At 41.9% G+C, this 12950-nt stretch overlaps 1 protein-coding gene across 1 annotated transcript in view; it reads left to right on the top strand.

Annotated features, from left to right (window-relative positions):
• Window positions 1-11588, top strand: part of LOC140408990 (vasculin-like) — a 161419-nt gene extending 149831 nt beyond the window's left edge. The window contains exon 12 of the mRNA XM_072496995.1: window positions 11108-11588. Coding sequence (XP_072353096.1) covers window positions 11108-11257 — 150 coding nt within the window. The 3' untranslated portion in view covers window positions 11258-11588. The remainder of the gene's footprint in view (window positions 1-11107) is intronic.
• The last annotated feature ends 1362 nt before the right edge of the window (window positions 11589-12950 follow it).

Below are 12950 nucleotides of genomic sequence, written 5' to 3'. Positions count from 1 at the left end.
GCTGAACTTATGCAACATACTAGTTGGACCTCAGCTGGAATAGTGTGTACGGTTCTGCACGCCACACCTTAGGAAAGATGTGAACACATTTGAGAGAGTGCAGAACAGCTTCCAGGAGTGAGAAATGTCCGTTATGAGGATTGATTGGAGAGGTTGGGACAGTTCTCACTGGAGAGAAGAAGGCTAAGAAGAGATTTTATGGAGGTATCCAAGATCAAGAGGGGGCTAGACAGTTCGGAGAAACTGTTGCCGCTCGTAAAAGGACCAAGAACGACAGGACACAGATTTAAACTGTTTTGCAAAAGAAGCAAATGTGGTGTGCAAAAAAGCTTCTTAGTACAGCAAGTGGTTAAATAAATAACCTTGGACAGAAATGTCAGGGCTGGTGGTGTGACATGACTGCAATCCTGGACAGCCATATCTGCAAAAGGTGTCTGCAGCTCAGGTGACTTGGGCTCTGAGTTGCTGAGCTAGGGACTGAATTATGAACGTTGCGAGGTATCGGGGGAGCAGAGTTATGGAGACACTTTGTTCCAGGAGGTAGTCACACCCTTCAGTTAGGCAGAAATGTAGTTAATGTTCAGGGACAGGAGAGCGTGGCTGTAAGTCAGGCAGTTAAGGGGAACCAGCATGTCGTGATGGAGGGGCCTCAGTCCCTGATTTTCTCCAATAGGTATGAGGTGCTAGCTACCTGACTGGATGATGCAAATGTTATATCTGTCCAATTCAGGTACTTCAACTGTCTGTGTGGAGTCTACATGGTCTCCCAGTGCCTGCATGGGTTTCCTCTGGGTGCTCTGGTTTCCTCCACAGTCCAAAGATATGCAGGTTAGGTGGATTGGCCATGCTACATTGCCCTTGGTGCCCAAACAGGTTGGGTGGGGTTACTGGGTTAAGGGGGTAGGGTGGCGGTGTGCGCTTGGGTAGGGTGCTCTTTCCAAGGGCCGGTGCAGACTCGCTGGGCTGAATGGCCTCCTTCGGCACTAAGTTTATGATTCTATGATTCAACCAGCTCCTTAATCAAAGTTTACCCAGGTGTCTTTATTTAGGAGGAGAACAAAGTACGGACACAGATATAATACAACACACTTTATTAAATATAGTTAACCCGTAAATTACCCACTAAATATACAAGAAACACCCAGGATTCGACTATACTACCCGCAAATATGGTTTGGTATGCTGTAGATCCGACCCCTGAGTCCCTCTGGTTCCTCTTTGCGAAGGTGATTCTCGCTGGCTGTTTCTTCCTTGCTCTGGTCAAGGTCACCTCGCACATCAAGTATTTGCTGCTGGTATCTCTGAGATGCCTTCCTTTATCCCCCTCTCTCCCCGCCTTTCCAGAAACTTCTCTGGCTTCTGGCCAATGAAGTCTCGGGAGGGGTCCCAGCAGCCAGTGGTCCAGTTGATGACCGTTTGACAGGCCACCTGAGCCCACCGCAGATGTCCCATCTTTGGTGATGTGGGCTGCACATGGACCTGTTCCCATATAAGGTATCAGTAGATACACTTGGTGATGGAAAGTCTGGCTCGATCTGGGCTACAGACAATAAACGTGTGCATTTCAATGAGGTACGATGATCTCCTGCTGTGTCTCAGTAGAGTGTGATGATCTTTGATGGGTAATTGAATGGGACAGGCCCAGGCATGTTCTGGCAGCTTATCGGTTGGTTGTGTATTTGACTTTGGTCAAGACTGGTTTCCAAAGCCTTCCTGAGGTTTGACTGCAGTATGATTTTAAAGTGCCCAATTCTTTGATATCCAATTTAATCGGCCTTGAAACTAGGCCCTGATTATATTACCACGCAAAGGACTAAATTGTGATAGGAGACCGTACAGACACTGTTCTCTGCAGCCGTGACTGGGAGCTAGGAAGGCTGTGCTGTCTTCCCAGTGCCTAGCTTAAGGACATCACTTTGTGGCTGGTTAATAAGTTGGAAGGGGAAGTATCCAGTTGTAGTGATCCATGTGGGTACCAATGACATGGGTAGAACCAAGAATGAAGTTCTCTGCTAAGAGAATTTGAGGAGCTAGGGGCCAAATTGAAACACAGAACATGACAGGTAGTCATCTCTGAAATGTTAGCTGAACCGCATGCAAATTGTCAAGCAGATTAGGGAATTAAACGCATGGCTCAAAGAATAGTGTGTGAAGAACAGGTTTTGATTCATGGGGCACTGTACTTCGGAAAGAGTGAGCCATTCTGTTGGGATAGGCTCCACTTGAACTAAGCTAGGACACGAATCCTGGCCAATCATATAACTAGGGCTGTGGAAGAAAGATCAAGGAATTGGAACATTTATAGCAATGTGAGTAAAGACGAGCACAATGGGTAAAGAGAGTTTAACAACATTTGCACATCAGTAAATAGGACATTGCAAGAAAAAGAAGTAAAAAATACGGAATGAAAGGCTCATTACTTGATGCGTGGAGCATCCATAATAAGATAGATGAATCAGTGAGAGAAATGGGGATAAATTATGAATCTCTATTACAGAGACATGGTCACAAGGTGATCATGGATGGGAAATAAATATTCCAGGTTACACTATTTAGGAATGGTAGAATGGCAAAGGAGGAGGTGTTGCTCAGATAGTAAAGGATGACATTTATCTGAAAGGATCTGGCTTCAGAAGATCATGAAGTAGAATCAGTGTGGCTGGAAATTGGATACTGCGATTGTCAGAAAACACTGGTGGCAGTAGTTTACAGGCCCCCTAACAGTAGTTACATGGGCAGGGCAGTAAACAAGAAATTATTGCAGCTTGTAAGAAAAGCAATGTAATAATTATGAGGGACTTCAATCTTTATATAGATGGAGGCAAACAAATCGGTAAGAGTGGGAGTTTGTAGACTGTTTTTATTACAGTTTCTTAGAGCACTATGCTGGGGAACCGACTCGGGATAAAGTTATCTTGGATCTTGTATTGTGTAATGAAGCAGGGTTGATTAGTTAGCAATGTCTTAGTAAAAGATAATGATCACAAGGCTATTTAATTCCATATTGAGTTTGAAAGTGACAAACTCCAATCTCAAAAAAAAAATCTTAAACACAGCCAATTATTGGGGGGGAAACTGGCTAAAGAAACAATTCAAAATCTTCAGCAGAAATACAGTCCATTTAAAAATAAAACTCAAGTGAGAAAGATCTATCCCTGGCTCACTCGAAGTTAAGGATGGCATTAGATTAAAAAAGAGGCTTACAATTTGCAAAACAAAAAACAGTAACATGTCTGACAATTTGGAATGTTTTAAAAACCAGCAAAGAGTAACCAAAAAGTTGATAAAAAGGGAGAAAATAGAATATGCGTAAACTGGCCAGGGATATAAAACAGATCATAAGAGCTGTCATAAGCCTATAAAAAGGAAGAGAGTGGCTAAAGTAAATATAGGTTGCTTAGAAACAGAGATAGGAGAAATTGTTATGGGGAACTAGCGCAAGCATTGAAGAAATATTTTGTCTGTCTTCACTGTAGAAGACATAACTACATACAACAAATAGCGAGTAACCTAGGGGCTGAAAAGAAATTAACATCTGCAGAGAAAAAATATTTGAGAAACTGTAAGGACTAAAATCTACCAAGTCCCCTGGACCTGACGGCCTACACTTGGGGTTCTAAAATAGATGTTGGAAGTGCTAGCTATGATTTTCCAAAATTCCTTACATTTGGGGACTGCCCCATTAGGTTGGAGTTGGCAAATGTTACATAACTTTTCAAGAATGGAGGGAGAGAGAAACCCCTGAACTATGGGCCAGTTAGCCTAACATCAGTTGTGTGAAAATGCTGGAACCTACTGTTAAGTCTTAACAATGCACTTAAAAAATGGCGATATTATTAGAACAAGTCAACTTGGTTATATTAAAGGGAAATTCTGTTTGACATTTATTATAGTTCTTTGAGGATGTAACTAATATGGTATATAAAGGGGAACCAGTAGATGTAGTATACCTGGATTTCCAAAAGGCATTTGTTAAAAAGACAAGGTACAGGCTCATGAAGTTGGAGGCAGTATTTTATCAATTGGGTAGAGGATTAATTAATGGATAGAAAGCAGAGAATATGCATAAATTGAGCTTTTTCAAGTTGGCAGACAGTGAATAGTGGAGTGCCGCAAGGATCAATGCTACGGCCTCAGCTATTTACAATCTATATAAATAACTGGGGGGCAGCACGGTAGCCTTGTGGATAGCACAATTGCTTCACAGCTCCAGGGTCCCAGGTTCGATTCCGGCTTGGGGCACTGTCTGTGCGGAGTCTGCACATCCTCCCCGTGTGTGCGTGGGTTTCCTCCGGGTGCTCCGGTTTCCTCCCACAGTCCAAAGATGTGCAGGTTAGGTGGATTGGCCATGATAAATTGCCCTTAGTGTCCAAAATTGCCCTTAGTGTTGGGTGGGGTTACTGGGTTATGGGGATAGGGTGGTGGTGTTAACCTTGGGTAGGGTGCTCTTTCCAAGAGCCGGTGCAGACTCGATGGGCCGAATGGCCTCCTTCTGCACTGTAAATTCTATGATATCTATGAACTGGGTGGAGAGAAAGTGAGTATTGTCTCAAAGTTTGTTGAGGAGACCCAGCCAGGTGGGAAAGGCAGCTGTGGGGAGGACACAGAGAAGCTGTAATATATATGGACCGGTTAAGTGAGTGGCCAACACGATGACAGATGATGTATAATCTGGGGATGTGTGAAGTTATTCACTTTGGTCGCATGAATAGTAAAGCAGGATATCTTTAAAAGGTGAGAAACGTCTAGAAAATGTTCAAATAGACCTGGGTGTGCTTGAAAGTTGACATGCAGGTGCAACAAGAAATTAGGACGGCAAATAGCCTTTATTGCGAGGGGGTTGGAGTACAAGAATAAGTAAGTCTTGCTACATTTGAACAGGGTTTTGGTGAGACCATATTTGGAATATTGTGTGGCGTTTTGGTCTCCACATTTTAGAAAGGATGTACTTGCATTGGTGCCGGCACAGTGAAGGTTCACTAGATTTGTCCCTGGGATGAGTGGATAATGGGTTGATAAAAGGTTGAGTAAATTAGGTTGCAATTGGGCTCCACTTTGGAGTTCAGAAGAATGAGATGTGATCTCCCTGAAATGTACAAAATTCAGAGGGGGCTTGATAGGTCAACACTGAGGGATTTTATTTGTAGCTTGATGAGTCTAAAACGAGGGGGCACAATCTTCGAAAAAGAGGCTAATTGTTTAGGCTGATTCAAGTTGTGAACTTTGAAATTCTGTACCTCGGTTGTGGATACTCCATTGTTGAACACATTTAAAGCTGGGTTAGATAGATTTCTGGTGTCTCTGGGAATTGAGGAATATTGGGAGTGGGTGCGAAAATGGAGTTGAAGCTCAAGATCAACCACGATCGTATTGAATGTCGGAGCATGCTCGACAAGCCATATGTTCTACTCCTCCTATTTCTTGTGTTCTTGTTCTCCAAGATAATGTTGGTATGGAACTGCTGGTTGTCTACTATTTTAGGAAGCTTGCTAAATATCAAAGAAAGACTTGACTGTCATAATGTTAGCTGTAAGTCTTGTAATAAATCTTCAAAACCAGGAATGAAAAGTTGTTACGGTGAAGCTTGAGGCTGCAGCAATTGGCCTTAAAAATTGTTCATAATGCTGCTAAAAATGATGGCCCAGATCTTAAGATCTCCAAATTGTCGGAGAGCAGATGCACGCCGGAAGATGCGCTACAGGACCCTTTGGAAGTCCCAACGCAAGGGCAGTGTGTGAATTGTCTAGAAAGTTTCAACTTTTGATGGGCATTTCTCCAGCGCCTTCTGCAAAATCCTCTGACTCGGAGTTTGCATCGGTGACTTAAGATAGTTCCAATTTTGTTACCTGGAAATGTTTGACACGTTAAAACCTTGTCTAACCCCTGGATAACTGCAGAACTGACCCTCTAATCACTCTCACCTGACCTCTTTCCTGACCCTGACTGGTTCCCACCACCCACCTTCCTGTGCCACTTCCCAACCTGACAATCCCCTGCTGCCTCAAGCACCTGCCACACTAATTCCTTACTGCCTCACCTACCTGCCAGCCTGCCCCCTTTGGCACTTCTCTAAAAAGTGACAGAAAGAAGGTTTGGGACATTTAAACTCTCTACCTACAGAATATTGCAGCTATCGCCATAAAAAGGGTGTGTGGTTTCTGCGTGGATTCTCTCTACTGCTTCTTCAGAGGAGTTCTGCAGGATCCTTCAATGGAAGATTACCCTGAAAAATTTAATGTGAACTGTTTTTTTCTGTTCCGGGTCAGAAACAGGGGTTTCGACTCTGAATGTAAGATTTGGGCTAACGTGATTACAGATGCCCTGTCGAGAGTTTAAAGAACAAAGGACGGTAACAATGTCTTAAAGACAGATGAAATTAGGTGTTATAAGCTTGTAAAATAACACCCTTTTTGTAATGAAGCTTGTTTTTGTAAATACGATTATCATTGTTGTTACCGGTATAACATATAATACACTAGCTGTTAAAAGGTTTAGGATTTTAGGTTTGCTGTGTGTCGAACCCTGTTGAAAAGAGACCTTTACCATAGTAAGGCTTTTAAGAGGAAAGTGTGACAACCTTTGTACAGTAAGGAAAATTTGTAATTTCTTTAAAATGTCCAAGGATTTTTAAGAATGTTTGAAAAGGACTCTTAAGAGATTGCATCAATTGTAAAGAGGTGAATTGTAATTCTCATGGATAATAAGAAATATTGGCCCATGTGACCTGGTGATCCTTGAGGTGGAAGCCGTATTGGTGGTAAAGAAGTTAAGATACAAAATATCTGTTTGGCCAAGCATAGAGAAGATAGACAAAGAAGCTACTGCTATAAAGAACTGCGAACTGCAGCAGAAGGAGAACAGAGAAGGTGCATTTAAAAGGAGCTGGGTATGTGCAATAGAGTTAAATGGAAGAGAAAGTCAAAGATGGGATTAGAGGGGATTGCGAATTGTTCAATGTTAATGCTGCTGCCAATTCAGATTTTCCAGAACCAATCAGACTGGTTAATGGGTGTTATTAAAAGGATGAGATAAAGGAGTTTATGGGAATATGTGCAATTGAGACTGTTATCATCCTAGCTAGGAAGGTTCTGTAGGAGTGTGCTATTCAGGGGACGACAATTTACCACAACCTCGGGATGGGATATGGCCATCGGTGAATGCAACTCGAGGACCGAATTGACTGAGGGAAAGTGAACAATCCTACATACCGGAAGCAGAATTAGAGTACTTTGAAAGTGTACCTGGTGCTACATGCTTGTGGAGGTGCTTGTATAAGCACTTACTTTGTTGTATAAACTACTTAAAGTGGAATTTATCATCTTATTTGAAGTTTAATTTGTGAAAGGAAAAAAATAATAAAACGTGATAATTTTTTCATAATTTCTTCCCTTGTGGTTGTTTGCTAAATTTGGCTATTTTAGTTTGTGGTTTCCCCAAGGATATCATGATCCCCTCATCACTCTGGTTTAAGAAGGCAGCTCACAACCACCTTCTCGAGGGGAAATAGGGATGGGCAATAAATGCTGGCCTCGTCAACAACATCCACGTCTCATGAATTAATTTTTTAAAAGCTGACTGGCCTGTCGTTGCTGGGTATCCTTTGCACCTTTTGTTTTGCAAAATGGTGTAACATTTGCAGTTCTCCAGTCTTCTAGCACCACTCCTTTATCAAAGAAGATTATGGCCAGTACCTCTGCAATTTCTGCCCTGGCTTCCCTCAGCATCCTGGGACACATCTGATCTAGTTCTATCAATTTTAAAGTACAGCCAGCCTTTCTAATACCACCTCTATCATGCAATATCTCAACTACCTCCTCACTATACCTGAACCATCACCACTTTAAAGCCCTGCCAATCTTTTCCAGTTTACCTGGGATGGATTCATTCTTGCTCCTTGAAATTGCTCCTGGTCCCTTTCCATAACTAACATAATACATTAATCTTTGCTCCTTGTCTGTGTTATGTCTGCACATTCAATTTTGATGATTCTGTTTTTTAGCATTAAGTTCCTGCTTACCTATGCTGTTTGCATTGCCTGAATCAAGTAACTAAATAAGTCATTATTTCTGCACTAAAAGAATTAGAACGATGTAACTTAGATGCAATTTAAATGGGATCGTGGTGAAGTTCAAGGGATTTTTGAATGTCCTTCAGATCACAGAATTACAACTTTGAGCTAATTTCTCAATATCTGGAAAACCTCATCACTGTAAGAAGCAACCTCCCATCTAATAATCTTTTTGTCGCAAGCAGGCTTACATTAACACTGCAATGAAGTTACTGTGAAAAGCCCCTAGTCGCCACATTCCGCTGCCTGTTTGGGTACACTGAGAAAGAATTCAGAATGTCCAAATTACCTAATAGCACATCTTTCGGGACTTGTGGGAGGAAACCGGAGCGCCCGGAGGAAACCCACGCAGACATGGGGAGTACATGTAGACTCGGCATAGACAGTGATCCAAGCCAGGAATCGAACCTGGGACCTTGGCGCTGTGAAGCCATAGTGCTAACCACTAAACTACCGTGCTGCTTTGTGTTGTTACCCGAGACATTGGTGTCTGTGCTGTAACGTTTACAAGATGGTATTCCCTTCTTTTGTGGAGTTGTTACAGAATTACTAAGGAACAAATTACATGGGTATATCATATACATTTAAACTACACTTCATCACAAAATGAAATTAAAACTGGCAAATGGGAGAAGAGACATATTTATGAATCCCTGTGTAAGAACATCCTTTTGGAATTATTTACATCCCAAAATACTCACTTTTTTAGGAGCATCCAATCCTGTTTATTAGATATATCTAAAATCTTCTAAGGGAACTGTTTGTGTGACTGCTTTTAAGTATATTCTTTCAAAATGTCAGTTTAAATCTAAAATATATTTTGTTTCATACTGCTGAACAATAATTTGACATTTATTCAAAACAGCAGAATTTGGAAGGAAACCTTAACCGTTTGTTATTGCTAGAATCTCACTTTGTTAGGGAAGCACAGATTTGAAAAGTGGAACAAAACAGTAGCTGCCTTTTTTATCACTATATGTTTCAATTTAAACATTGAAATCTAGAGTGAGGTGATCATGAACCCATGTCGATTATCGTAAAACTCCATCTGGTTCACTAATGTCCTTTCGGGAAGGAAATCTGCTGTCCTTGCCTGGTCTGGCCTACACGTGGCTCCAGACCCAAAGCAATGTGGTTGACTCCTTTAAATGCCCTCTAGGATGGGCAATACATGCCGGCCCAATCAGCAACGCCTACATCCTATGAATTAATTTTTTTCAGAAATGTATGGAGAGTGTGTTTTTTCCTGTACTTCTCCCACCTCTGCTACCGACTTTCATTTGAGATGTACTCTCAGAGAGAGAGAGAAGGAAAAGTCAAGATGATTTGCATACCTCTTATGCATTTAATAGCAGATTCAAGAGTGGTATTGGCAAGAGAGCTGAGAGCAAGTTGCAGTAAATCATTTCACTTCATCTGTGTTGGATATCCTTAAGAAGGTGCCTTAAAAAAAACTTCTCAATAGAAACAGAATATTTTTGTTTTCCGCATTCTTGAAGGACTGTTTCTTTTATGTCAGTCACCTTCGATTCTTTGTACTTGCTGAGAGGATGGAACATTATTGGAGCTCTCGATTATTATGGACTCTATCTTACAGTGCCCCAATTCAGCCAAAGGGAGCTGGAGGGAGAAGATAAGTTAGTTACGCCGAGGTGCACTTTGAGTTCAATTAACAAGATTGTTTAGTTTGGTGTGGTTGCCTGCGACTTGAGGTTCTAACACAATCTTTTTTGGTTCTTGGGATGTGAGCATTGTTGGCTAGGCCAGCATTTATTGTCTGTCCCTTCATGTTAATGTGGTGGTGAGTTGCTTTCTTGGACTGCAACAGTCCATCTGGGGTGGGCGTGTCAGCTAGAGTCAATGGGATGGGAGGCGGGTTTGTGTGATGGACTGGGCGACGTTCACTGAAGCTTCTTGCTGACGTGAGACTTGATGGGGACCTTGTAAGCAGTGGTCTGCTGTCCTTTTGTTCTACTAAGTGGTAGAATTTGTCTGTTTGGAAGGTACTGTTGAAGGAGCCTTGGTGAGATGCCGAAGTGCCTCTCCAATATGGGGCACATTATTGCCAATGTGCCTTGGTGGTGGAGGGAGTGAATATTTGAGATGGTGGTTGGGTTGCCGATGAAGCAAGCTTCTTTTTCTTCATTTCTAATGATGGAATTAAAGCCATTGAAGCAGCTGAAGATGTTTGGGCTGAGGGCACTACCCTGAGGAACTGATGCCCTAGATTCAAGGTGATTGGCTACCACCAAATGCAACCAAGGGGCACAGTGGCATATTGGTTTGCACTGCTGCCCCACAGCACTAAGGACCTGGTTTGAATTCCGGCTTTGGGTGATTGTGACATTTGCACGTTCCCCTGTGTCTGCGTGGGTTTCCTCCGGGTGCTCGGTTTCCTCCCACAGTTCAAAGATGTGCAGGTTAGGTGGATTAGCCATGCTAAATTGCCCCATAGTGTCCAGGGAAGTGCAGGTTAATTGGGGATAGGACGGGAGGAGTGAGCCTAAGTTGGGTGCTCTTTTGGAGGGTCAGTACAGACTTGATGGGCTGAATGGCATCTTCTGCACTGTAGGGATTCTATTCTAACTATCTACCTTTGTGCTACGTATGATTTCAACTAGAGGAGGGGTTCCCCCCAGCCCCCATTCCCATATTAATGTTACACTCTGTCAAATGCTGCCTTGACGTCAAAGGTAGTCGGTCACCTTGCCTTTGGAATTCAGTTCTTTGGTTTAGCACACTGGGCTAAATCGCTGGCTTTGAAAGCAGACCAAGGCAGGCCAGCAGCACGGTTCAATTCCCGTAACAGCCTCCCCGAACAGGTGCCGGAATGTGGCGACTAGGGACTTTTCACAGTAACTTCATTTGAAGCCTACTTGTGACAATAAGCGGTTTTCATTCATTCATGTTTGGCTGAAGGCTGCAGCATTTTGCATTGCAATTACTGTATTGTTGGGTTCTTTACAGATTTAGCATATGTTTGTTTCAGAAATTATAATTTAAAAAAACTTATTCTTATGTAATTCTTTTTCATTTCAGCTACAGAAAAACGGCCTTCGAAAAAATGGTCTTCTGAAAAATGGTCTAACTTGTAACTTCAAATTTAGTACATGGAAGAGCACTTATAAGCCCACTGTTAATGATGACACAGAGACGAGCAGCAGCGATACATCTGATGATGATGTGTGAGAGGTTAAAGAAAGACATAAAAATTATTTGGGTATAATAATTATCATTGTGGTAAACTGCCAAAAATAAACTGCATTAAAAGCAGTACGGTACCCCACCAGAAGAAATTTGAGGGGACTTCTTTATTCAAGAACACAGATTGTTGGACTTGGCCTAATTTGAACTTTGCTTAATGCTTTGTAACGGCCTTTTGTAGTAATGAGGATTTCAGTTGGATTTAGCATTGATCTGCTTCATCACTGCTGATCAGAAGATACATTACTACAATGTGAAAAAAAATTATTGATCATGGGATAATTCACAGATCTAATAAACCGAATTGAAGTTCAAATTGTGTATTGTTCCATGGAGCTTTTGGCTTAAAGTTGTTCCATTCGTTGAGAAACAGCAATCTGAAAACACAGTATCCTGCTTGTTGAATCATATTCATTACCAAAACAGGACCCTGCAAGTCCACTGTCTACAGAAAAACAGGTGATGTAGCATGTTGATCAAAAGTGGAGAAAGATACAGTAGAATTTTCATTGCCTAAACTTAATGAGTGCTCTTGTACTGTTCCACTTCTTTCTCAAAGTTAATTGCTTTTTTTAACCATTTGTAGTTTCTTTTTTTAAAATCATCACATTCTTCAATTTGTAGAAAGAAAAACACTGAGATCAAGAGCTTTATCTGCGCTGCACACAACCTTGATATTCAGGGTGGACTGTCCAAAGCAAACTTGAAAATTGACATTATTTTGATAAAGCAGTTATTTACAAGTCTTACCAAGAGGTTATGATCACAGTTGCTGGATCTATTCACTAAATGGAATAAAAACTGGATTTGCAGCAAGATTGATGATGGTCTGACTTTGTGCCAGAACTATTTTAGGAGTTGGTGCTCCTACATATTTAATGTCAGGCTTCAAATTCCAATTATTTTGAAAGGGAGGCTGAAACCTTTTAAAGTTGTGGTTGTGACCCATAATATACTGAGTTTAATCTCCACACGAGGAATTGAGCATTTAATCTAGGTTAACACTTCAGTGTAGTGCTAAGCGTATTGCCTGAGGTGTTGTCCTTCAAGTATTGCATTAAACTAAGCCCATTCTTTTTTTAAAGTCTTTTTATTGGTTTGCATTTATAGTAACATAGTTGTAAGAAACATTGTCCTGTAACTAGAGATAGCTACAGAATGGGTATATAATAACAAATAAAGAAACAACAGTAAGACACAATTATAGGAACATACGCAGGTATGTATATAAGGGTAGCGTGTGTATAGATATAGATACGGGGGCCCTGGCTTCGGATCTCCAGTCGTTGGCTATCCCCTCAGTGTTGGTCTTACTTTGTATGTGTTCGTTCCTGGTATTAAAACATACCAGGGGACGTGTTTGGCGCCCCATGGGCGTACTTTTGGTGTGGTCGCTACCCATGTATCTCATCGTCCTTGGTCCCCTTGGCTCCTCTGTCTTGCTCATCCTGCATCCTCCTGGCGCGGCCACCCTTCCTTTGTTCTGCTTATCTGTCCCGGTTCTGGTCTCTCCCAACCCCTCTTTTTTGGTTGTTGGTTGCAAACAGGTCTTGGAACAGGCTGGTGAATTGCTTCCATGTGTTGCAGAAGCCTTCCTCCAATCCCTGTATGGACAATTTTACCTTTTCCAATTTGAGGAATCTGTTAGATTGGGCAGCCAGTCCGTGGCCTTGGGTGG

This window comes from Scyliorhinus torazame, chromosome 3 (assembly GCF_047496885.1).
Source record: "Scyliorhinus torazame isolate Kashiwa2021f chromosome 3, sScyTor2.1, whole genome shotgun sequence".
NCBI lineage: Eukaryota > Metazoa > Chordata > Chondrichthyes > Carcharhiniformes > Scyliorhinidae > Scyliorhinus > Scyliorhinus torazame.
This window is presented reverse-complemented; position numbering and strand designations above follow the sequence as displayed.